Raw genomic sequence first — 27,057 nt, 5'->3', positions numbered from 1 at the left:
GGCCTCCACCCCTTGTAATTTCGATCCCTCTATTTGCATATTTTCTTCATCTATGCCTGGAACATCACTTTGATCGTATACTCTCGCACCTCGAGGATTTGAAGGTATAATATACCACCATCGAGGTTATCGGGGATTTCGTCTTTAAACCATTGTGACATAAACCATGTCGTATTACAATTAGCAAGCAAATGACTAGTTGTACCTGTTCACAATGGGTCGGCAACACAAAGGTGTCGCGCAAATCCATCCATTTTTTTTCGGAATCTATTTCGAGAAATCCAGATGGACCTCGTCGAACTGTTGCACCAGCTCCTCCAAGTACCACTTTGAACCACTGCACATCGAATATTATCATGGAGAAGCTACGGTAATCCACCGTAATAATACTTTGCAAATTCCCAAAATACTCCATCTCATCCACAACCGTGTTCGGATCCTTTGCTTGTCGCTGGCTCTCTTGCTCAAACCTTGCCATGACACCACAGTCCATTGTGGAGCGCATTTTGTCAATACGCTCCACCCGAAAATGCCGTCCGTGTGACCACGCTACACTATATATTTTGTACTGCACATTGAAACACTCAAATTAGATGTAGCAAGCAAATTTAGATACGACACATTCTAAACCCCTCATTACCTTTGGACTGCATCCCCTCGAGAACTCCCACTCCTCCATTGAGACCTCTGTTCCTTCGCTGGATGCTGCAATCAAGGCTCCATACAACCATCGTGTTGACATAAACCGCAGCATCTCCTCCATGCCTTCGGGATATCGAATCGATCGGTGACGCGTACTGTGTCGAAATTCAGCTCGCGCTTCCTCTCGATCTTGCCTTGCAATCTGGTACTTGGCGAGGCACGTCTCCATGGAGGCATGGTGCAACATACAAAAGCGATTCACCTTCTCTTCCATTGAGGCATCCATTCTTTTCTCTACCCCATTTCCAACCACCACATCTCCAGTCAGCCTATCATCGTCCTTCAGCGTCCATAGCATTTCATTGTCTGGTTCCACCGTTGGTAGCCATTGTGAGATATGCACTAACGCCTCTAACACCAACCAACCTTCCGCCATGCTACCTTCCGAACGAGCTCGTTGTCGCACAAAGCCTTTCAGGGTTTTCATGAAGCGCTCTAGGAAGAACATCCATCGCGTATGGACAGGTCCAGCAATCTCCACTTCCTCCACAAGATACACAAGAAGGTGAACTTGTATCGTGAGCATGCTAGTGGGCAGGTATTTCTCAAAGAGACAGACCGTCTCAACTGCTCCCTGCCTTGCGGATTCAATAGAGGACGTCTTAATCTCTTTCTGTGAGATCCATTGCACCAAAGTCGACAGCTTGTAAATGGCCCCGCGAATTTCTAGAGTTAGGCATCCCGCGATCGCGATCGGTAGGACAAACTGCCACAAATGAGAAAGCATTAAGAATAATGGTCACTTTTCAAATTTCAAAATGTCCACGCTAATTAAAATCCATTCTGTTCACAAACCTGACATATCTTATGCCAATCATGGGATTTTAGCCCAGACATTTGGTCATCTTTAGAAAATGCGGACCTGAGAGAACGCATCATACCCGTCGGAGTGCGGATAGACTTGATTACTTGCTTCACAATGCGCTCTTCTTTGGTAGACAAAACCCAGGGAGCGCGAGGAAGCTGCACTCCCCCTTCAGCTCTCGACTGCGGCCAAAGCGCCTCCATCTTACCTACCTCCTTTAAATCCATTCGTGACCCTATATTGTCTCTCTTTCCTGTGATGTGGTCCCATAGCAAGTTGCCCACATTTTTGAAAATATGCATGGGATCCAACAAGTGGTTGACCTGTAAGTGGGTCCAATATGGAAACTCGTAGAAAACTGAGAGCCGTCGCATTCCATTTGGATGTGATTCCGGGTTTACCATTTTCAGCTCGTATCAGCTTGCAGCGTTCATATGTGCTGGAGGTCGTCCAAGAAAACCTTCCTTGAGTTCATGATCCTCCGGCAAGAAAGCGGCGTGTCCTTGATATACCATCTTCTTCATGGTTCGTGATCTTCGGGAATCTAACTGTGGCCCACACAATGGACATGCATGATAACCTGAGGTAACGAGACCTACAAGGCGATCCACGACCTAGTGAATACTTGATTGAATGAAATAAAACATAGATATTACCGGCGAGAACAAAGGTCTGCTCACCTGAGCACTCTCCCAATCCCGAAAAGTCATGCATCGTCCACATGAGAATGGCTCGAATGTTGGCTGACCGCCGACCATCGCGCCTACTCATATCTTGCACCGTGACCCCCTCCTCCCACAAAATCTTAAGCTCATCGACTAATGGACGAAGATACACGTCCATATTTTTTACTTTGTAGCGGCCCGGGACGAGCAAGCTAAGGATGAGATGTCCTTTCTTCGTAGAAAGCCATGGAGGAATGTTGTAGTTGACAAGCACTATAGGCCACACATTGTAAGAAGTCGAGCGCAGACCGAATGGGTTCACACCATCCATAGCGAGACCGAGCCGAAGATTCCTTGGCTCTCGCGCAAAGCCTGGGAAGGTAGAGTCAATGTGGCTCCATGCGCGCGAATCTGCTGATATTCGTTGCACTCCATCCGTGGACCTATTCTGCACATGCCACGTTGTCAAGCTTGCCATGGCAGACGTACGAAACATGTGGTTTATGCGGGGGATGAGCGGAAAGTGTTTGAGGACTTTTTGAGGGATGGTCTGCCCTTGCAAGTCCTGTCGATACCTGTGAGCACCACACTTTGGACATGTCTCCATAGTCTCGTATTCATCTCGAAACAATATGCAATCGTTGATACATGCATGGATGTTATTGTAGTCCATGCCAAGCTTCCGTAAAACATGTCGCGCATCATCACGAGACTCAGGCATGGTGTTTGCAAGTGACAATATATGATATTTCAATAACCTGAAAAAATCATAAAACACCTTGAAAAATCCATCCATGTTTGCAATAATACTGTTTATAAAAAAAAACAATGAAGTCTGTGTGCAAGGTACCTGAATAACTCAGTCACACTCGTATCGCTCCAACCGTATTTTGCTTGCACACTTAAGAGTGCAAGCAATGTCTTCAACTGAGATACTCGGCACCCATCATATAATGGTATGGATGCTTCCTCCTAAGCAGGTCAGATGTCTCAACATCCATGGAAATCAATGCATCGATCATTGCCTCCATCTCAGGCTCCAAGATTGTAGGCAAGTCGGGAAGGTTGTCTGTCTCCTCTAGCATTGATGGTATAGATGGGCCTTGCGAGTGGTCGATTGGCTCCTACAATCCATCCATCGCACGTCCACAAACTCTTCTAATTGGCCGCAAAGGGTGCACTCCCCCTTGGGTCGAGACATCACTCCCCTGGATACAAAATTTGCCAACAAGACCCAATCTTATTGTGTATGGTTTTCAATTAGCTTGAGAGTACAATGCATGAAAAATGCTAACTTCAAATTACTGTTTGCTGAAAATCTGCAATCGTCTGATCAATGATCTCAGATTGAAACTCGCCAAATCGTCGTACGTGTTCTATAGATAATCGACGTTTTCGTCTAATTGCCAACTTGCATTGAAAGCAAGGACATGGGACACGCTGATTAAGATACGACTCGCGGTCTTGAACAATAGGACCTTCTTCGTTTGCTATCTTATCTACATTACAGCAAACGAGGCTTAAATGGATAGCTTTATGGAGATGTACGTCAAGTTGCAAGTTGACCATAAACCTTGCATTGTATATAGTAGTCGAGAGATTTTCCGATGTTATATCTCGGCCTTGTATCATGCTCAACGATTTGTTTGTCCCGGTAGATAATTTTTTGTTATATCTCGGCTTTGAGTATAAGTAATCCATTTTAAAATTAATGCGCGCCATCTATGAAATTTTATAACTATAGTAATAAAATTTATTTCAATCAATTCTACTCATAGTCATAAGACCTAAGAGAAATTATCCTATACTCAATTTAAGGGTTTCTTCTTCTATAACAATAATTTTGGGTTCATTTTGATGAAGTACGTGGCCGTATGCAAAGCACATTGCATACCATTATCAATACGTATATTATCTTAAATTTCCTTCCCTTCCCTCTCCCTCTCTTTCTCTCTCTCTCCCTCTCTTCCTCTCTTTCTCTCACCCTCTCCCTCTCCCTCTCGTTCTCTTTCTCTCCCTCTCGATCTCATTTCCTCCCTCCCCCTCCCCCTCCCTCTCCCTCCCTCTTTCTCCCTCTCCCTCTCCCTCGCTCCCTCTCCCTCCCCCTCCCTCTTTCTCTCCCTCTCCCATTTCCTTCCCCTCCCCCTCCCCCTCCCTCTCCCTCTCCCTCTCTTTCTCTTTTTCTCCCTCTCCCTCTCTATCTCTCTTTCTCTCTCATTTCCTAAACAAGCAAAAAATAAAGTGATTTAAACATCCTCCAAGCAAAAGGGAGAGGGAGAGATACAATGCACTCTCCCTCTCTTTCTCTTTCTATCCCTCTCTCATTTCCTTCCCCTCCCTCTCCCTCTTGCTCTCTTTCTCTCTCATTTCCTCTCCTAAACAAGCAAAAAATAAAGTGATTCAAACATTAAACAAGCAAAAGGGAGAGGGAGGGAGAGATAGAATGCACTCTCCCTCCTTCTCCCTCTCTTTCTCTTTCTCTCCCTCTCCTATTTCCTCCCCCTCCCTCTCCCTCTCCCTCTATTTCTCTTTCTCTTTCTTTCTCTTTCTCTTTATTTCCCTCTCCCTATCTTTCTCTCTTACTCTCTCGTTTCCTCTCCTAAACAAGCAAAAAAGAAAGTAATTTAAACATTAAACAAGCAAAAGGGAGAGAGAGAGAGAGAATGCACTCTCCCTCTCTTTCTCTCCCTCTCCCTCTCCCTTTCTTTCTCTCCCTCTCTCTCCCTCTCCCTCTCCTTCTCTTTCATTTCCTCTCCTAAACAAACAAAAGAGAACGATTTAAACCTTCAACAAGTAAAAGAAAGAGAGAGGGAGACTTACCAATGAGATATGGCGAGCGTGGGCGGCTTCTCTTTGTAACGAGGGCTCCTCCTCTCCTTCGCGAACAACGACGGTGGCGGTGGCGACGGCGGCGGCGGCAGCAAGTCTCTTCCTCCTTTTCTCTCACAAAGCCTTGGCTCTCTCCCTCGCTCTCTCCCTCGCTCTCGCTCTCTAAAGGCGAACAAAAGAAAATGAAAACGGCGCTCTGGTTTCGGCCGCACTTTTTTTCCCTGCGACGTCGCTATTGGCGTCGCTATATGCGACGCTAAATGCGACACAAATAGCAACGCATATAGCGACGCCAATTGCGACGGCAATAGCGACGCCTATAGCGACGCCGATATCCGCCGTCGCTAATCGGCGTCGCTATTGCCCCATTCCCTTGTAGTGTTATAGATTGGAAAGAGAGCTACAACTTTCCTTCTTGAAGCTTGGCAATCCGAGGTTTGGTTAAAAAGTTATGAACTATTCTGTGTAATGCTTCACGAAGAAGTTTCTATGCTCTATGAGAAAATAGGTGAATTCAGCAGATTTTACAACACCAAATTGGTTTCTCATGGAAGTCATCATGATTATCCACTGATATATCGGTGTAAAATTGGTTTTGATGTAGTAATGGAGTGTCTTCAGCAGTGAAATGCTTGTAGCCATTGAATGGGCATGGGAATTTTTCGTGCAAAGCTTTGATTACTTGTGTATTTGGTTTGTGTTTGTGTGTGCTCTTCTAAGGAAATAAGAATAGAGAGGGTCTACAACCGATTTTGTACTGTTTGAAGCAATCACGCTCTGTGGGGCGGTTTGCTGTGTGGGGTTGTCATCCCCTAAAAAATAGGAGTTGTATGAATTTGAAAGCTTGTGTTGTCAGAGTCTCTACTATGGTTGTTTCAGTGTCAGATTCTCTGTAAAAGTGGTAAAATCAAATCTTGAAGGTTTGAACTGTTTAAGTTGTTGAGCTGAAGTCTCAATGAGGAGTGAGTGATTAGTAATTTTTTATCATGTGTTTAGTGGTTCCACCTCATGGGTTTTGTTGAGGTGAGATCCTCAGTCTTTATCCTGTGGTGTTGTCTTGGTTGTTAGAGGCCGACTACCCAAATCACCTACCAGTGTCTCATTAGGGAAGGAGGTGGGTGCACAATGGCTAAGCTTTGTGTTGCTACTACGAAGGCACGAGTGGTAGCCATGGCACAGGAAGAGAGAAGGAAGAATAGCACAAGTGTAGGGAAGTAGAGAATTAAAATGAAAATGAGTTTGGAGTTATAGCTTTTATGTATCTAGGGTTTTAAATAAAGGTTCTTTTCTTATCCTAAATTTTCAAATTAAAACTCTTACCTTAGTTTCTTTATTTCAATACTTTAAAGTCACCGTTAAAATTACTCATACAAACAAACACTTCGTTCTAGATTATTATGTCCTCGAATATACTTGGATCGCTGAGTATATTCAAGTCCAACTAACACTATATTGGGGAATATGGGAATTCCCCATAAATTTGGGACACGTGGTCAAATCTTTTGGATTTGTCATAAATTGAACACTGTAACTCCAAATTGAGTGCTCTATAGCTCAATAGATTCTATTTTTAAAGTGCTTTTCAATGATAGGCCACATTTTATGGTTTTGAGAAAGTTATGGGCATGCTATCTTAGTGCCACCTTTTTAGTATTCAAAAAATGGGAATTGCGAGATTCCCAAACTCACTAATATTATGTTAACTAGACAAAATATAGAAAATTAAAAAAAAAAGAAATCTAAAAGACCTTCAAGATCCCTTGGCTCTAATTTAATATTAAAATTTAAAAAATGAATAGAAGAGATGGCGTACGATATATCATTATGCAAAGATAATATTGCATAGATTATAGAAATCTAGCCTATAATTTAATTATGATTTTAACCAGCATGATTGACTAATTACACAATGTATTATTGTACACTTGGATCACAGTAAACTAAGATGATCTAAATTGAAAGTACTCAGAAGTTTAAAAAAAGTTTGTATTCATTCTTTATTAAAAAAATTTACAAGGATTCCACTATCTCAAGGATATGTGGAGAAGCACATTGTTTCCATGTCATGGATTGATCACTACAAATCATGACTTCTCTATTATCTAACTTGAAATAGAAGTTGCAGAGGGGCTCATTGGACATTAATTGGATTTCTTGTCTTAGAAAAGAAATGGGCCAATGGGCACTCTCTGCGTTGACCACAAAAGGATTATGACCATTCCACAAGATAACCACATCTATGAGAGCTATATGTGTCTCATCTCTCGAGTATCTTGATCCAAGCTTATCCACTTCTCTCGCAAAAGTTGCCATCTTCTATATTGAAAGCGAATGCACAGAGTTTGTCTAGTGATGAAATACCTATAATAAAAACAAAAATAATGGTAACTAAATGCAACTAACATAACAATTCATCTAAGCAAGACCTATGTCAATTAAATCAAGGCATGCAAGGAAGTAAAAAAGATTTACCTAAATGTGAAATCAGATTGGTTGACCCTGCACTCAATCAAAATGTGTTCTTTTGATTTGCCAAGACTCACCCTACACTCAATCGTCTCATCAAAATGTATTCTTTTGACTTGCCAAGACTCGCCCAATAGCTTTCTCATCCATTCCTCGGATGGACACTTGCATTGGTAAGTAATCTTTGTTTTCTTCCGAACGTCACATGAACCAAACAAATGTGCAAACAATGAGAATGGAATAAACCAACTAAGATACACATCTTTGGAGCCTGTGGTGGGTTTCATAGTACTATTGATGTCAGATTTTATATTGGACTTACATGCTCTTGACAACTCCAAGCTACCAATCAACCATTCACCACTAGATAGTGGCAGCAATGGGACATGTTGCAATCTTTGGCTTTCTACTACATACAATGAATTATAAAAAAAGATATTTTGAGTTGTAAGTTTACTTGTAAAGTTATTATCATACATCAAAGAACCTATGTCTTCATGCCAAACATGTATCTTGGCGCTCAAACATTCAACATTCTGCCATTCATGTAAAGTTGATGGATATAGAGTTGTTCAGTAAAACAAGATTGAATTAGAACACTGTAAAGATTTTTAAAAACAACTCTGATGCAAAAGAATAAACAATGATAAAATTTAAAAATTTACTGTTGTGTTTATAACTTGCAATGTAATTCTCGTCATGTACATAGATTTGTTTATGTGTATAAACATGTTGGATTAACACTTATGTTACTGTACTTGTTCCATAGAACACTTGTTTGAACTCTAAAATTCTATCTTTCCAATGTTTGTTAGGGTTTGCAACATCCTTACGCCCTGACCTTGAAACTCCCTCGAGTACTTGGGTGCATCAAAATCCAATCCAACTTATAGTACTTATCACAAATCCAATTACTGTCATTATCTTTCCTATTCAAGACCTCCATTGCAAGTATGATACTGGTGTTTTTTCTCTTTAAAGACATCTATAATAACCAAATAGAAAAGTTACCTATCAGCATGTGTATAATTTGTAAATGTTATCTCCAAATAAAATGAAATTTAAATGGAGCAATTAAAAAAATATTGTACCTGTAATTCTTTTCACAAGAAAGCCCAGAGATGTTGAATAAGAAGTTGACTTACAACAAGACCATTGTTCCTTCACTGATAAATTCCTAGAGTACAAAAACAAAAGAAATCTAGGATCAAAGCATACATACACATAAGCTTTGTCCAAATGAGTTGAAACTTAACCGTGGAGCAAATTTAGAAAAAAATGATAATATACATGTGGCTCTCTTTGCAAAGAAGCCCAAAGATATTGAAGAAGTTGAGTTTTTTAAAAATCATGGTTCTCCACCCTCGGAGACTCTTGGAGTTAAAAAAAAAAAGGAAAGCTCAGTATACATATAGCTTGTATACATTTTTTCCAAATGAGATAAATTTTAACTATGGAGTAGCAAAAAAACAAGACAACATACTTGTAACTTTGTTTACAAAGAAACCGTAAGATATTGAAGAAGAAGTTGAGTGTTCAAATGATCATTGTTCTTGACTGTAAGAGACTCCTAGAGTACCAAAACAAAAGAAATTACACGTTAGAGAATGCACATAACGTGCACATTTTTTGTCCAAATGAGATAAAACTTTACCATAGAACATCCATGGAAGAGAACAATATACCTGTAAAGTTTTGTGAAGAAAATCTTATGGCTTTGGTAGGACAAGCTCTGCTCTCATAAAACATATGAAACTCACTTTGTGTCTGTATAGAGGAAATGAATTTTCACAGGGTTATAGATAGGGCAAGCAACAATGAGGCTATAAAATTTCGTCAAGAAAGAAGAAGTGGGGAAAGAGATATGATAAATTTGAGTTCGACCGCCTAAGAAAGAGGGAAAAACTGAAAATGAGAGAAATGAAAAGTCAAATATTAAAAAATAAAAAAATAAAAATTCAAGTCACATACTTCCAAGAAGTGTCAACATTATATTCCCCACATTTCCACTTATTTTATTGTTGAGGGGAGATTTGGGCCAAGATATGGCTAGAAGATTCATGTTACATGAATCTGAAATCCCAACTCTCTCATTGGTTAGGCATATTTTTATTTATTCACTCCTTAAGGGGCAAAAAAATGAGTCCATATTTCTCCTAATGGATGTAGGCAACATGTTATAAAGCACATTCAGCAATAGAAGTTTGTAGTGGACCTTTGTCTTTTAGACTATTAATGGCAAAGTTGCCACATCCCACCTAACAAAAGCAAGGAATGGCACTAGAGAAATCATTTTTATGACCTTTATCGTTAATTACCATGTGAATAGCAACTCCAATGGCAAAGATGCTACATCCATCGAACAAAAACAAAATAGCAGTAATCATTTTTAGTAACCTTCTTTAAATATTACATGAATGATTGTTTGCTAATGCGAAAAAGTCCCAACTTATAGCTTTTCTCGAAAGACAGGAGTTGGAACTCAGATGCATATGATATATAGTTCATTTTGAGTGATTGGATCTAGAAGAAATTGGATGTACAAATTCGGGGCTTGGCCTATATGTCAAACCCCATCGCCTACATGGCGATGGGGCCCTCTCACGTTTTCCTGAAAGCCATCCTCCCATTCCGACTTGACAGCCAACATGCCACCGTCGTCTTCGTGATGGACCCGACCTGCCAACATTTATTGGCATCTAACTTCTCACTCACTCACACTCTCTCTCTCTCTCTCTCTCTCTCTCTGTGTGCCTACTTTTGCCCTTCCCTCCGGCACCTATCCATGGAGGCATAGGAGGACCTCTCTCTCTCTCTCTCTCGCCATCAGGCGCCTGTGACCTCTCTCTCGTGCCATCAAACTCTTCCCTCTTCCACACTCTGTATGTACCCCCATCGCCACCACGTAGTAGGGATGGGGCTTGCTATTTATCCTGAGCCGTCTCTTTTCAGTACATCCAACAAGCAACGGGAAGGAATATGCTAGCCCAATCCTTGGATTGCTTTCTCCAAGTCCATCTTGCGAGCAAGAAAAGGATGCAAAGCAACAACAAGAAGGCTAGGAGGGTCATTGCAGCTATGATAGCATTGCGCCGTCGATAGTCAGGAGGGGAAATGGAAGAAGAGGCCTCGGCAGGGGAGTAAGCACGGGAGTGTCGGCTAGATCGTTCTTGTGCGCGAGGCAGAGCCTGAACGGCGCAGCGATGGCTTTTCTGATCTTGCCCAGGGGGGTTCTCGATTTGGGTTCTAGGACAGGCATTCTGGGATCTTCATTCACATCCATGTCAACACTCATTTAACCATCGGCTCTACTTAACAATTCCAATGGCTTATCTATCTGGAGTCCCAACACTCGATTGACTTGCACGGCCTACTCAGACAACTCACTATACTTACACTAATGCATTAGGAGACTGCACATTTTTACATGATTCAGCTCTTCCATGACTGTGTGTTTAAACTTTATAAGAGTTTGCAAACTGTCATCTAGCTCCCAACTCATGCACCAAGCGTCGTACCAGATCTGGGCCCATTCACCAGTCCTTATTCAGATACACTAATTTGCCAGTGCTATGGCATATTACTCACAGAGAAGGCCGAATTAGCTTGCAAAGTTGCCATGGATTGGAGGCCATGGCCACTATATTACTCCGACTAATGATCAGTACCACTTACCTCAATACTGAGACATATCAACGAGATTGTATGACTATGGGGTTTCATGTACAGGCGCTTTCATGAGCTGAGCCAAATTGGAAGTGAGGCCGAAGAGGCAGTTCCTAAAGTATTCCAAGGTACAATCTGGGAAGAAGTGTCGTATATCTGGAAGATCCTCGCCGAGCAGAGCTAGGTACTCAAGGCGGGGGAGAAGGGCTGACGCTGTTGCGCCATCACAAATAATAGGTATGCCTATGGGCATCACTGATAGCTCTTGGAGAAGTGGGCAGTCTGTGAGGAACTCCAGCTGGAGTACGTAACGCATGCTTACACTCTTCAATCTTGGAACTTCTTGAACCTTCACAACCTCTCGTAGTCTTACGTCGAAGTCCCAATCTTGTTCTGGACCCTCCTCTAGTTGGATGCGGTAACGCACCTTCAATGTCTGCAAGTTTGGCAATCCGTCTATGACGAGGCCGGCCCCGGAGTTGGACCATTACACCCACCCTCTGTGCTATCTATTTCAGCGTGGGCTAAGGAACGAGGATGTCCTCACTGTCTCTCTCTTAGGGTTCTGTGGCTACCTTGACCATCATTCCTTTCTCGGTAAGATGATTGTTTGGCAGGATTGCACCGATCAAATTATTAATCGTTTTTCTCGTGAACTTTTATTTGTGCAGTCGTTTAAGGAAGCGCTACCCGCCATATCAAAGCAAGTCTCCAATCTGGAGCTCCATTCGCCATCACTTTGAAGCTCATGCAAGCACGTCATACCTGTGTTGGACTCGCGTAACGCAGATGGAGCAATGAAAGAGCTCCTCTTCAAATCCCACATCATCGCACATGTTGCAGCACTGGTCATTGCTCGAGATTAATGGCTCTCTCATTATATACTATTGACGCTCAATATCTGCGGAAGGCATAAGCCAGACAATGCATCCTGATGCAACGCCATCAATATCTGCAGAAGACATACTCCTTATATAATGTTATGAGATACATAGCCATATTGGTTTTACCCTTCCCTTCGACACCTGTCCATGGAGGCATAGGAGGACCTCTCTCTCTCTCTTATAAAATCTTATCTATGAAATTGTATACTTGTTGTGGAAATATATTCAATATTTTTATTATGTCTACACCTTATCAGCCATCTACTTTGAGTACCGAGGTGAGCTATCATCATTGTTAATCTTGGATTTGTTATGATTTGATAGAAATTTATTATAACTAAACCTGCATAATGCATGGTTAAGAGCAACTTTGTAAATGTTTTATTAATAATGTTTCTCTTTGCAAATTCAACTTTTTACTACAAAAAATTATTCTGTAAATGCTAAATATTTGCATCCCACAACTATAAATTTGTCTCAAATTTTGTGAAGCAAAATATCACTATTTTTTTGTTTTTTGATACAGCCATGCATGAAAGTGCAATTGCTACCACAAGGGTCCATCCATGCTTTATCCTTACAATGGGAGAAGTTAGTGGATACCTCTTCCAAGTACGACATCATGAATATAGCTTATATTCCCATGGACCACATTGCCAATTTTATCAAGGGTGAAAATGAAAGGCCCAATGCCCCCACAAACTTTTGTGTCCAATGGACCAAAAAACATAGTGAAGGGTCACTAAAAAAACCAAAGCATGATAGTTTTAAGGAGCTAAAAGAGTAAGAAATTTTATTGTTATAAGACATCATGTTACAAAAGTACTGAATTTTTGTTTTCATAGAAGTATTGGATCTTTGTTTTCACAAAAAAAAAATCTTGGATGTGTTATAGGTATTGGTGCACATATGGACCGAAGGACTCGAGGGATAATGCTTTGGAGCCATGACTAGTAAACAAAAGGCGTGCTGTCTCAGGAAAAAGAGCATGTGAATGTATATGCCACTTTGTGGTATCGCAAATATATATATGGCCATGGATCACTCGCATCAATTATGTGCAATATCAACATACAGATCATGTTGGACACATTTGCCATGGCTCCTTGTGTGTATTAGATCCACCACGTCAAATTACATTTGCACCATGGCTGTCTTATAGGATGAAGGATTGGATTTGTGAAATGTTGCTTAAGGGATTCACTCCCCAACAGGTACTAATGCAACACATTCAATTGATTCGACAAAGTACTGTTCTAGGCACATTCTAAGCCATAAGAGACACTTTCCTAACACTTTCTGATATACTAAATGTTGCTAAAAAATTAGAAGTTTTATCTCTAAAGACTGCTTCAAATTATGCAAAAAGTGTCCATAACTGGGCTTTAGCTAATCCTGATAGTACCTTCTTTTATGAACCTTATGGTGATGGGGATAATCCTTTGATATTGGGTATCCAAAAAACATGGCAACTTCAAATGCTCAGTAAGTATGGTCATAATAGCTTGCTAGCAATGGATGCGACATTCGGCACTAATAGGTATAAGGTACTATATTTCTTATTCTTTCTTAGCTTTAATTTTGTAATTATATTATCCTAAAGTTCTTTGATTTTAGCTTCTCTTTGCAGTTCCATTTGTATACAGTTCTTGTGTTTGACCACTTTCGCAATGGAGGGCCAATGGCATGGACCATTACATTTCTTGTACCATGTCAGTTACATCATGGCTAGCTGCATTAAGAAATCGAGTCTTGGACTATAACAAGTCATGGGAACCAAATGCTTTTATGGTGGATGATGCTCAAGCAGAAATCAATGCTATTCAGTAAGGTTTCTTTCTACAATTATATTTGCTATCTTTTCTCCTCATGGTTAACCGCAAAGTGATTTTATACATTTGTATTTTCACAGGGAGGTTTTTGGTGTTCCTATATATCTATGTATATGACATGTGAAAAGGAGTTGGCTAAAAAAATCTTGTGCATAAGGTGGACGATTTTCAAGTTCGTGCTGATATGTTTAGAGCACTTGGCAACATTATGAACATGCAAGGTACACCTAATTCACATGAGAATGCTAGGATAGATGAGGCTCATACTCTACTATCAAAATTTTATGAAAAATACAAAGAGGAAGCATCATTTATCAAGTACTTCAAGGATACATGGTCATCTTGTATACGTAACCCTATATACAATAGTATGCTTGTAGTACTATAAGTATATCAAACTAATAAAGTTATATATAATTATCTATTTATGTGATTTAAAATTTATGATTTCACCTTCAATATGTAGGAATGTGGATACGTGCTACAAGAATTCTTCCTCATGCAAATCAAGAGACAAATGATAGCATTGAGTCTTACAACTGGGTTTTGAAGAGTCACTTTCTTAGTGAGCGACGCAACTTGCATGGTCAACGCATCGATTGGTTGATTGAGAAGTTGGTTTGCTCTTGTCATGGATACTATTGGTACCAAGATATGCTAAAAGATGCAGGTTTCAAGAAGAACTTTAATGTTCTAAAGGTCATAGAAAACTCCATTCAAAGAGCTAAAGAAATACCAGATTCTCATGTGAAGTTTATTACTAGTGATAGAAGTCAAGCTTCAGTACAAAGTTGCACAAGGGATGGGCATTGGTACCATGTTCGAAATGCTCATTGTAGTTGGGCATGTTGTACTTGTAATTGGTCACAAACACGGAATATATATAAACATCAGACCAAGGTCCTTATGTTAAACGGAATAGAAATGGAGACCATTGTAGGAAAGTCCATGGAGTTATATGGTACACAGTTTCATAAGCACCAAAGTATGTATTTAATATATCACCACTATGGCCGATTCAAGAATTCTCTAGTCATTGTTTACTAGATAACATTCTAAGTTTTTTCTAATTTTGCATACATGACAAGTTTTACCCTCAAACGAGATTGGGTCACATGTCCACTCACTTGACATGCACACTACAGAGGATGTAGGTGTGATTGATATCGACCAAGCAACTAGCACACATGAATAACATGCTCCCTCCATGCAAGATTCAGATACATTATACATGAAAATTCATGCTAATATAGGTATGTGTGACGCATACTTTTGATTATAATTTTTTATTCAATTAAATTCTAACATGTTCTTTAAACAAAGGGGATGAGAGAAGAGTTCAAACCTATGCCCATAGACTTTTAATGCGACTACAAAAGGAGCTTCAACAATACAAAGCATCCCTTCCAAATATACATGCACATCCTTGCACTACATTCAAGTCCATCGAGGATGGGTTTGGGAATACATTGAGAAGAGCAAGACCTTTCATTGAGAGTGGTCATGCTTCAAGGAGAAGGTGTAGGTCAATAAGTGATGATCCCAAACCTTTCCCCTGTATTGCATGGAAAAAAAGAGTGAACATGCAAGTTGGATGCAGTAGCAACTGCAAGTGGAGGGAGGTCATCACATTGTGATGATAGCATTTCGAGAAGTGATGAAGAAGTGTAGTAGTACACTTCTGTATGTAAGTGCTATTCCTTTCTAACACACTTGTATTGATGTGTCACTTCACCAATATAATGACTGTGCTTTTTGTGTTTTTTGTAGTAATGCCCTTGATGATGCCATTTTTCCACCAAAGTTCCTTACGGTTATTCTCATTTAGCTTGACAGATATCCCCTCTTTTTGAATCTCTCATTGATATGGCCTTTCCATTTGATTCCTTGATAAATATAATTTCTTTGAAGCTTTATCTTCAAGATATTCATTGGTCCATAATCCATAGCCAACACATCATTGAGCGTGAAACTAATGTAATCTTGTTTATGAAATTGTAAACTTTTGGTGGAAATATATTGGATACTTTTATTATGACTACACATGATGAACGATCTGCTATTAAAAATTGGAGTGAGGTGAGCTGCATGTGAATATTTATTTTCAATTTGTTATTAGTTTTTATAAATTTATTAAATCTCAATCTATGTACATTAGTACCATGTTTGAAATGTTGATTGTAGTTGGGCTTGTTGTATTTGTGATTGGTCACAAATAGGAAATATATGTGAACATCAAACTTAAGTTCTTATGCTAAACGAAATAGAAGTAGAGACCATTGTAGGAAGGTCCATGGAGCTATATGATGCCCAATTTCATGAGCATGAAAGTATGCATTCAATATATCACTATCATTGCTAATTTAGAAATCATCCAATCATTTTCTAATATATATGCTCTAAGTTATTTCTTATTTTGGATATAGGACAAGTACTACCCTCTCAAAGGAGATTGTATCACATGTCGAATCAATTGATATACGCACTATAGAGAATATTGGTCTGACTGATATTGACCAAGTTGTTGGAGCTATATATAGCTCCAACAACTTGGTCAATATCATGGATGGTGGTGACAAGCTACACTACTTGTGGATGATTGTAAAAGATGATGTGAACTAGGTATGTGGAGATTTGACTAATGAGGAGTGTTAAGTTCTTAGTGCATGAAGTGATATGTGGCCTGGTTTGTATCAAGAGTGAATGTCCTAAAATAAGGTGCCATATGTTGAAATACCCTACATGAGCAACTTTGGCTATTGGTGATATGTTTCTAGCCTAAGTGGTGTGCATCTGCCTACGACTAAAGTACTTAAGAGTGAGAATGGGGTTTCTACTACAAGTGGGATGAGGTTTGCACCTAAGGTAAGACAATATTGTGAGTTGCCTAACCTAAGAGCATGTGGTTTTGTGAGTTCGTATTCTAAGTGCCAATGGGAGTGACTTAAGGAAATGTGACCTATAGTGTGAAGATGTGATTATGGTTGAAGCATGGGGATAAGGTTTAGGTGTGTAACACTATAATAGGGTAAGGTATGATGTAGATGGGTGTAAGGTATACATTGTGGTGTATACACATGTAAGGGATGGTCTACAGGCTTTTCACTTATGCAAGGTATAAGGCTATGTGTATGCATGTGTAAGGGATGGTGTAGATACTTGTAAGTCTATAAAGGTCTAAGGTATTATGTAGAGTTATGTAAGGCATAAAGGTGTAAGGTATAGTGAAGAGGTATATTGTATAAATCGAAGAATGGATGAAGGAGAAGGTCTAAGTAATATTTGAATTGAATTGACTTGTGTCTTTGGTATCAAGGACACACTGATCCAGTGCCTTAGCTTAGAAGGCTATTCAATAGAAGAATTTATTAGGTCTTAATAATAGATATTTTAGAGATTTTTCAACTCATTTGATTAGTTTTTCTTATTAAAAATACAAAGATTATTCAATAAGAGCTAGGTTTTTGCATCCTTTGGTTGAAAACCTACTATGAAATTATATTTCAAAATGCAAATATGTTTTCTTTTAAACATAGGCATGCATGAAAGTTCAGTAATGCCACAAGTGCCCATCTGTGCTTCATTCCTGCAATGGGAGAAGTTAGTGGATACCTCTTCAAAATATGAGATCATGAGAATAGCTTATATTCCCATGCATTTCATTGCTGATTTTATTAAGGGAAAAAATAAGAGATTCGATGCCCCCACAAACTTTCATGTTCAATGCGCAGAAAAACACAATGAAGGATCGTTGAAAAAACCAAAGCATGATAGCTTAATTAGGAAGCTAAAACCATAAGAAAATTTACTTTCATATGACATCAAGTTAAAAAAGTGTTATTGCAGGTACGTTCCAAGCTATGAGAGACACCTTCTTGACACTTCATGACATATTAAATATTGCCAAGAAGCTAAATGTATTATCTAAAAGAACTGCTTTCAGATGATGCCATAAGTGTCCATAATTGGGATCTAGCGAATCTTGGTAGTACCATCTTCTATTAACTTTATGGTGATGGAGATAACCCTTTGATATTGGGTATCCCTCATGCAAACCACGAAACTGAGAAACAAATGGCACCATTGAGTCTTACCACTAGGTTTTGAAGAGTTCCTTTCTTAGTGAGTGACGTAACTCACATGGTCGATGCATTGATTGGTTAATTGAGAAGTTGGCATGCTCTTGTCATGTGTACTATTGGTATCAAGATGTGCTAAAAGATGCTGGTTTCAAGAAGAATTTTAATGTTCTTAAGGTTGTGGAAAACTCTATTCAAAGAGCAAAACAAATTCCTAATTCTCATTGAAGATTATTTCGATGATGGGAGTCAGCAGGCTTTAGTACAAAGTTGCATAATAGATGCCTATTGATATTATGTTTGAAATGCCGATTGTAGTTGGGCATATTGTACTTGTGATTGGTCAGGGAATATATGTAAACATCAAACTGAGGTTCTTATGTTCAATGTGATAAGAATGGAGACCATTGTAGGAAGGTCCATTGAGCTATATGGTGCACAATTTCATGAGCACCAAAGTACGTATTCAATATGTCAATGGCATGCCTTATTTAGAAATTGTCTAGTGCTTTTCTAATATATATGTTCTAAGTTCTTAATTTTTTTGAATGCAGGACAAGTTCCACCCTCAAAGGAGATTGGGTTACATGTGGACTCACTGAATCTACATATTGTAGAGGTTAATGGTGTGATTGATATTGACCAAGCAACTACCACAAATGAAGCACATGCTCCCTCTATGCAAGATTTTGATACATTATAAATGCAAATACATGCTAAAATAGGTATGTAAAACTCACACTTATGAATATATTTCTTTATTAAATTAAATGCTAACATAGTCTTTAATTGAAGGGGATGATACAAGAGTCCAACCCATAATACTTTTTTTGCCATCAATAGAGTGATAGGACCTAACCTGGCTATGGTGCAAGGTGTAAGGGATATACATAGTGTGAGGTGTGTGGTATAAGGTGTGGTGCATACCAAAGAAAAGCCTTCTAATATTATTCTTTTCTAAAGTAACTGTATAAGTGGAAGGTCTAAAGATTTGTGAAACATTATTTTTTGGAAATGGTGGTGTAAAGCTTTAGGGATGTAAGGGAGTGGTAAAGGTATGCTTTTTGAAGGTGTGGTTTAAATCTATGACGGTGCAAGCTATGGTCTAAGGGTAATGATGTTAGCAAATGCTATGGGGTGTAAAGTGTAATCGTATATGTGATATGTAGGGATATATAGAATGTAATGAATGGTGTACAATTGCAGTTTATATGTCTATATGGATATATGTGAGGTGAAAGGTATCATGTATAAGTGTAAAAGGCTATATGTGCAAAAGAAGCTATAAAAATGTGTAAGATATACATTGTGGTGCATGTGTGTGTAAGGGATGTTGTAGTGTTATGTAAGACTATAAGGGTCTAATCTATGGTGTAGAGACGTGTCACATGTACATTGTGGTGTAAGTGCAAGGTCTAATGTAGAGGCATGTAAGGCTTGAAGGATGTAAACTATGATGTAAACGTGTAAGGTCTTCAGGTGTGAGCCTATAAAAAATAGTTTAATGAGGGATAAGGAATGGTGTATAAGTGTAATACTATAGGATGTATATTGTAATGTTATTAATGTGAGACTACTCATAATTGCAAATAGTTGAAGGGATGATGTATGGTGAGTTGTAAAGGTTTATGCCCACGAAAGGTTGTGTAAAAGCGTGAGATAAGGGATGGTGCATGGCAAAGAGAAAGTTGTCATATTACTCATTGTGAATTTCACCAAGACCTTGGGAGTCCTCCACATTAGTTTTGGATAAATGTTGGCTTTGGCAATAGAGTAAAGGCTGCAAAATCGGGATTGATTATAACAAACTAGTAGCAAATCATAGATATGAGTACAACTTGATCTGAGAACGACTTTAAGCTGGATTATTTCTAAGGAGAATTATTTGAACAAACTATAGAGTGACTAGAACAGTTGGTTTAAATAGAGAGATAACTATCTGTTGCATTCGATTTCAGATCTGTCTATAATGGTGCTATCCAATTTCTGCAATTCTCTCTCTCTCTCTCTCTCTGCTCGTGGGGTAGGGCCTCGCAGACTGCAGGCTGGCAGGCCCGGCAGGGTCTCGTTGGGCCCCAACGCAAGTGGCAGGGGGCCGGGTTTCATCGGCTACCTCAAGCTTTCCCGGTTAGAAATGTCAAAGTGCCACATGAGCCCCATCGCCAAGTAGGCGATGGGGCTTGAAGTGTACACTAGATGTACTGATTGGGTTGGATCTACTTTCCCAAGTTGTGGTAGGCGCCTGTTGAGAATAGATCGAACAGGGCATCTGTGATTTTCATTGAAGGCTGAATCTCTCTCTCTCTCTCTCTCTCTCTCTCTGTCTCGTCTCGCGCGCACGCGGTCGCGTATATATTTGTGTTCCCACACGCAGATGGAATATGTAGCAAACGAAGCTATGACGATGGGGAAGAATTCGCATAGAGCGAGTCCTCTAGTAGGAGTAATGAAGAAGAAGAGGTTGTGGAAACTCCTTACGCTAATTTTAGCAAGTATGGCTGCGCTAGCTGGCTCCCAGACTGGTATTATAAGAGCATGTGTAGCTGCGAGTAATAACGGGGAAGGTGGTGACACCAAGGAGCCCCTTGGGAGGCCCCAGTCGCTGCAGTTCTACATGCACGACAAGGTGCTGAGCGGGCGGAGGGAGCAGGACACGTCGGCGCTGGTGGCGGCGCCGCGTGGGCGGCGGACGGGCACGCTGGCGGACCAGGAGTTCCACTTCGGGGACGTCGTGGTCTTCGACGACCCGCTGACGGCGGGGCAGCCGTGGCCTCGCGCCACGTGGGCTACGTCCAGGGCGTCTACGTGTACACGGGGCGCACCAACTACGGCGCCCTGTGGTTCTTCACGGAGTTCCTGGAGACGGGGGCTCACAAGGGCTCCTTGACGATGGTCGGAGCCGTACACTAGATGTACTCATTGGGTTGGATATACTTTCCCAAGTTGTGGTAGGCGGCTGTTGAGAATAGATCGAACAGGGCATCTGTGATTTTGATTGAAGGTTGAAGCTCGCTCGCTGATCTCTCTCTCTCTCGTCTCGCGCGCGCGCGGTCGCGTATATATATGTGTTCCCACACGCAGATGGAATATGTAAGCAAACGAAGCTATGACGATGCGGAAGAATTCGCATAGAGCGAGTCCTCTAGTACGAGTAATGAAGAAGAAGAGGTTGTGGAAGCTCCTCACGCTAATTTTAGCAAGTATGCCTGCGCTAGCTGGCTCCCAGACTGGTATTATAAGAGCGTGTGTAGCTGCGAGTAATAACGGGGAAGGTGGTGACACCAAGGAGCCCCTTGGGAGGCCCCAGTCGCTGCAGTTCTACATGCACGACAAGGTGCTGAGCGGGCGGAGGGAGCAGGACACGTCGGCGCTGGTGGCGGCGCCGCGTGGGCGGCGGACGGACACGCTGGCGGACCAGGAGTTCCACTTCGGGGACGTCGTGGTCTTCGACGACCCGCTGACGGCGGGGCCGGCCGTGGCCTCGCGCCACGTGGGCTACGCCCAGGGCGTCTACGTGTACACGGGGCGCACCAACTACAGCGCCCTCTGGTTCTTCACGGCGTTCCTGGAGACGGGGGCTCACAAGGGCTCCTTGACGATGGTCGGGGGCGAGATCATCCTCGACCCCGTCCGCTTCCTCCCGGTCATCTCTGGTACGGGCGACTTCCACATGGCCAGTGGCATGGCCGCCATCTCCACTACCAAGTTCGTTGGCACCACCTTCTTTACACTCTTCTTCAACATCTCTCTTTCCTACTCCTGCTAGCTGAATTTGTAAGTGTGGCGACACTTTCCATGTTAACACTATAACCTTCTAATTTCGACAGTCATAACTCTGCTTGTTATCAAGGGAGACACTCCACATACATACATACACACACACACACACACTCCCTCACACACACACACACACACACACACACACACTCTCTCTCTCTCTCTCTCTCAGCTCACGCCCGCACACATACACGTGCACACACACACACACACTCTCTCTCAGCTCACGCACACACACACGGTGACACTCTCTCTACCCCTACCTCTTACACTCTTCTTACTTAAGACTTAGCCCACCTTGTAGACGTGCATGGATCTAAGCTCCTCACATGTAAATAGATTACATCTCAATAAACTAGCATTGATTATCCCTTCGTTGCCATGTTACAAAGTAGTAAGGTAATCCCATTGAATCCCCAATTTTGATCTCTTTTCTCTACGTTTCTCCAAACTTTCACTTTCTTCATCACTTCCATTAAGTAGCACTATATTTAATACAAGTGCTAATATAAATAGAATCTAGGTTGCTTTACAATGTACATGTTTTTGGTTGGATGGAAACATGATCCCCAAATTTGCTCTCTTTTCTCTAAGTTTCTTCAAACTCTCACTTTCTTCATCACTTCCATTAAGTAGCACTATATTTAATACAAGTGCTAAGATAAATAGAATCTAGGTTGCTTTACAATGTACATGTTTTGGATTGGATGGAAACATGATATGATAGTTTTTCCACCTCAAACCTTTTTTTTCACGAGATAACACACACACACACACAAATACCCACAAGGGAGGGTGCCTTCTCTCTAAAATATTAGCCAAGAGAGCGGGCCAAAGTCACATTGGCATTCTCCCATGTATATATGAGATAGCTCCCAAGCCAAATAAACAATGGAGCTTAATCACACTAGGGTCCTTTTCCTCACAATGACCTTGCCAAGGAGGAGCACCTTAGGGAAGTTACTACATGTATATCCTCTACATCACGTGCATTCAAGGTCTATTTATAAATATCCTTATATGTGATTTTTTTCTAAATAAAACATAACCTTTTTCTATTCAATATATAAATAACCCTTTTATATGTAAAAAATACATAAAAATGGTATTTTAAAAATACATTATTTTAAACCCATGTGATGCACATATATATTAATGAGTAACTTACTTGAGAGAAGTACCAACCGAGTGTTTGAGTGCACTACAAGGATATGGAGATGTAGCGATGGCGCTTTCCAACACAAAATAGCGGTGTCGCTATTTGCGAGGTGCTCAGATGAAAAAACACGGGCCGAAACCTGAGCGCGTTATTTTGCGCGAACAAACAAAAGAGAGAGTGAAAGCAAGAGCGAACCCCATCTTGCATTTGAGAGGGAGAGGGAGAGAAAGAGAGAAAGAGGGAGCAGAAAAACTTCTCACTGCCGCTGCCGCTGTTCGCGAAGAAGAGAAGGAAATGTACGGAGGGCGAAGAGGAGCCGCCGTTGCAAAGAGGAGCTACCGAATCCATCCTCGGGCCTTTACGATGAGTGCATTGTTCTTTCTTACTTTGTTTTTGTTTTTTCTCTTTTTCTTTTACTTGTTTTTGTTAAAAATCATGTGTGTTGAGAGAGGGAGAGGAAATGAGAGAGGGAGAGGAAGAGAGAGAGAGGGAGAAAACATTAAACATAATAGGAAAAGAGAGAAAGAGAGGGAGAGGGAGAGGGAGGGAGGAAGGGAGGGAGAGAGGGAGGGAGGGAGAGGTTGTTGTTATTGTTGTTTTATTTTTTCTTTTCTTTTTTTCTTGTTTGTTGTTGTTGTGATAGTCGTAGTAGTGGTAGTGGTAGTGGTAGTGGTAGTGGTAGTGATAGTTGTTATTTAATTTCTTATTTTCTTGTTTGTTGTTGTTGTGGTAGTTGTAGTCATAGTTGTAGTAGTAGTAGTAGTAGTAGTAGTAGTAGTAGTAGTAATGGTAGCGGTAGCGGTACTAGTAGTGGTAGTGGTAGTTGTTGTTTAATTTCTTATTTTCTTGTTTGTTGTTGTTGTGGTAGTCGTAGTAGTAGTAGTAGTAGTGGTAGTGGTAGTGATAGTAGTAGTAGTTGTTTAATTTCTTCTCTTCTTGTTTGTTGTTGTTGTGGTAGTCGTAGTCGTGGTCGTAGTCATCGTAATCGTGATTGCAGTAGTAGTACTAGTAGTAGTAATAGTGGTTTTCTTGTTTGTAGTAGTAGTTGTTGTTGTTGTTGTTGGTGTTTTTTCTTCTTTTCTTGTTTATTGTAGTGGTAGTGGTTTGTTGTTGTGGTAGTAGTAGTAGTAGTAGTAGTAGTAGTAGTAATAGTAGTAGTAGTAGTGGTGGTGGTGGTTTTCTTATTTGTAGTAGTAGTAGTAGTTTTTTATTCTTTTCTTGTTTATTGTTGTTTAGTTTTCTTGTTTGTAGTAGTAGTAGTTGTTGTTTTTTTCTTTTATTCTTGTTTATTATAGTGCACTACAACAAAAAGGCTCCATAGATGCGCTTGTAGACGCAATATTTGAACTGTGTTAAAAAATGTCGGGCACGCTTATTACCACGTCTACTGCTGCGTCTAAAATTTCGCGTCTAAAAGCGCGCTTATAGTCAGAGTTACATGCGCATATAGACGCGCGTATTGACGCGCTACGTAAATATATAATTATATTTATAAAAAAGTAGATATATTCATATTGTGCGTTTATATACGCATGTATCTGCGCATCTAAAAAAGCGTTTACTTTGTAAGTTTTTGACGAGAATAGACGCGTATTTATCCTACAATTTAGACACGCTGATAGACGTGCAAAATAGAGGTGTGAAAAAAAAAACCAGAGAGCACATGGATTTGCAAGCCACATGCTCTCTAGTTTTTTTTCCCCCATCACTACAACAGAAACGAGGCATAGACGCGCAAAGTCGGGCGCGTGTATCACAGCGTCTATAAGCGCGTGTAAACATGCGTGTAAATAGGCGCGAATTTTGCGTCTATATATCCACGCAAATAGACGCACTTATACATGCAAAAATAGACGCACACGTCAAAATTCAAATCATACTTAAATCATTTCTTTTCAAACTACGCCTTTCCTTTCCTACGTTTTTTGCGGTTCTGAAGCTTGAGTTTAGCCAACATGCAATCTCTTCATGCCTCACCTAGTCTCTTCATGCCTCACCTCCTCACGACTCACCTCTTCTTTCATTTCAAACACACAAGAATGGAAAAATGAAAGCCAAGAAGAGGAAGAAAGAGAGAACAAGAGAGAGGAGAACAAGAAGAAGCAGCAAGTAAGTAAGCAAGCATCAAGGGAGGGTAACTTACCAAGGAGAGGAAGAAGGAGAAGGAAGAAGCGCCACTACCCACCACACCAAATACCCAAGGTGAGTCTCTCTCTCTCTCTCTCTCTCTCTCTCTCTCTCTCTCTTTGTTTCTCTCTTCCTCTCTCTGCTCTATCTGTGTATTTAGGATTTGTGATTCCATTATGTATTGCATTTTGTAAATCAATGATGGAGGTCATGTTGGGGGTAAAGGCGCCTCCGCCGTGCCGCCCCGTGTATTACTACACTGACAGTACCTGCCACTGCACACTGTAGGTGGAGGGCGCCCATCACGTCACTTTATTCTTTATTCGTTTAGTGACAGTTTGAATAAAGGAAGGCCCGGTCACACATTGTGACTGTTGGAGTTCCCATTTCTTGTCTCTCTCTTTCTTGCTCTTGCTCTCCCGCCATAGCTCGCGTGCAAGCTTCGATCCTTCTCACCTTTCAATTGGTATCAGAGCTTGGCATTCTCTTGCTCGAGCTCGACTCGGTGCTTCCCGACCTTCGCATCGACTCGCTTCACGCATTGGGTCTCCATCCTGGCAGCCATAGCCGACCTCTTGAGCTCCCGACTCTCCCCGGCTTCCCGAGCTCCATCCTGGCCTTCTTGAGCTTCATCAGGCCCTTGCCCTTGAGGTATTGCTTCAGCATTTGCAGGCATTTGAGTGTATTCTCAGATTGAAACAGGGCAGGAACAAAGGGCAGCCACTCTTCTTGAGCTCCATAGCTCATATCTTCCCTCCCCTTTGCATTGGGCCTTCATGGCTTGGTATGTGCCTACCTTGGGCCATCATTGAGCCCCCCATTACCCCCTTTTCAGCCCATGTGGAGCAACAGCAAGTTCAGCACCAACAGGGCAGATTGCATCATTTTTTCCAGGCTGTGAGCACTCATCTACTTCAGCTCCACACTTGGCCATTGCTTCTTGCTCTCTACCTTGATCAAGAGGGCTATAGACTTCATGTTTGATGTCATTCAAGCTTTGGGTATTGGTCTTGATCTTTCGGGGCTGATTTCTTCAGATTTGGGACTGTCATAAACTGTCATAACAGGCTGAAAACAGGGCAGCACCATTGGCATTAGCATTTGTTGCTTATACTCCATTCCGGTTGTGCTATTTGATGCCCGTATGCGGTCTACATGATACCCGGATGTATTGGGGATGTATGCATTTGGTTTGACCATGATTTTGGCTTGAATTTGGGGCTGAAATCTACTGTTTAGAACAGTAAATACATGCTGGAATAATAGTGGGCTGAAGGTACTTTACATGCTTTGGCACTTACCTACCGATACCGGATGTATGCTTTGAGCTTTGGCATGATATCTCTGACATTTGGGGACGACTTGGAGCATATGTATGAGATTATGGGATGCTTTTGAGCTTCGCATTAGCTCCATCTTCACTGGCATTTGGACCGACTCGGCATGCTCGTGGACCGCCTATGCCTCATGTCTCTGCTTGACAGTTAGGCTTTTGCATTACATGCTTTGGTTCGTGACATATGCTATTTGGTTCGTGTATGCCATACCGACATTTGGAGCTTGGATTTGGATGTATTTGAGCATTCCCGGCTTACTTGATCACTGATCTTGGTTGCTATTTGGATGTCATTGAGTTGACCGAGAGCTTATTTGGGCTTATGTATTGCTTCATGGTTAATACGACCGGTGCTTCATGTATGTCATGCTCTCTCGGATGCGCTTGATGCATTCACAGGGTCACTTATCACTAGTGCTTTCTCTTGGGTTGTTTGAGCTTCTGAGCTCGCTTTGTACGCCTTTTGTGCCAGTGGGAGCATTTTACATGCTTTCTTGACCTTTGACAGTTGCATGCTATTGGAGCACTTACATGTATTTGAAGCAGTTTATGTCTTGAGCAGCTACATACACATTGAGACTTTGGGATCATACTCCGATCTTTATGGATATGCATTGATGTACTCTTGGTTCACAGGATGCTTATGAGCTGAGTCTCATATTTGGATCTTTCTCTTTGAGCAGATACCTATTTGTGTCAGGTTTTGGCAGTTACAGGAACACTTTGCCTA

General features: G+C 41.0%; 1 protein-coding gene and 2 long non-coding RNA genes across 10 annotated transcripts; 2 read left to right on the top strand and 1 right to left on the bottom strand.

Annotated features, from left to right (window-relative positions):
* Positions 1-7,061: 7,061 nt before the first annotated feature.
* LOC148015958 (uncharacterized) lies at positions 7,062-10,184 on the bottom strand. Of its 4 annotated transcripts, XR_015688104.1 has the most exons (4): positions 9,153-10,184; positions 8,951-9,037; positions 7,474-8,840; positions 7,062-7,362 (listed from the first exon to the last, which is right to left on the bottom strand). It is a non-coding gene; the product is annotated as an uncharacterized LOC148015958 (long non-coding RNA). The 4 variants fall into 4 exon arrangements; XR_015688102.1 differs by having other exon boundaries at positions 7,474-7,658; positions 7,790-10,184; XR_015688101.1 differs by having other exon boundaries at positions 8,951-10,184.
* A 40-nt stretch (positions 10,185-10,224) lies between these two features.
* LOC148015957 (uncharacterized) lies at positions 10,225-15,769 on the top strand. 5 transcript variants are annotated; one of them, XR_015688100.1, is made up of 9 exons: positions 10,225-12,295; positions 12,544-12,800; positions 12,913-13,231; positions 13,504-13,557; positions 13,648-13,843; positions 13,930-14,070; positions 14,316-15,102; positions 15,173-15,536; positions 15,620-15,769. It is a non-coding gene; the product is annotated as an uncharacterized LOC148015957 (long non-coding RNA). The 5 variants fall into 5 exon arrangements; XR_015688098.1 differs by having other exon boundaries at positions 13,635-13,843; positions 15,620-15,768; XR_015688099.1 differs by having other exon boundaries at positions 13,504-13,564; positions 13,664-13,843; positions 15,620-15,768.
* Positions 15,770-20,236: 4,467 nt separating this feature from the next.
* On the top strand, positions 20,237-22,117 carry LOC148015956 (disease resistance response protein 206-like). The gene has a single exon (XM_087664144.1). It carries the CDS (start codon positions 21,035-21,037, stop codon positions 21,692-21,694), a length of 660 nt encoding a protein of 219 aa, XP_087520270.1. The 5' UTR covers positions 20,237-21,034; the 3' UTR covers positions 21,695-22,117.
* The last annotated feature ends 4,940 nt before the right edge of the window (positions 22,118-27,057 follow it).

Source organism: Lygodium microphyllum, chromosome 23 (assembly GCF_053477565.2).
Source record: "Lygodium microphyllum isolate KBCC chromosome 23, Lygodium_microphyllum_v1.1.10, whole genome shotgun sequence".
NCBI lineage: Eukaryota > Viridiplantae > Streptophyta > Polypodiopsida > Schizaeales > Lygodiaceae > Lygodium > Lygodium microphyllum.
The sequence above is the reverse complement of the archived record's forward strand: the minus strand, read 5'-3'. Positions and strand labels throughout refer to the sequence as shown.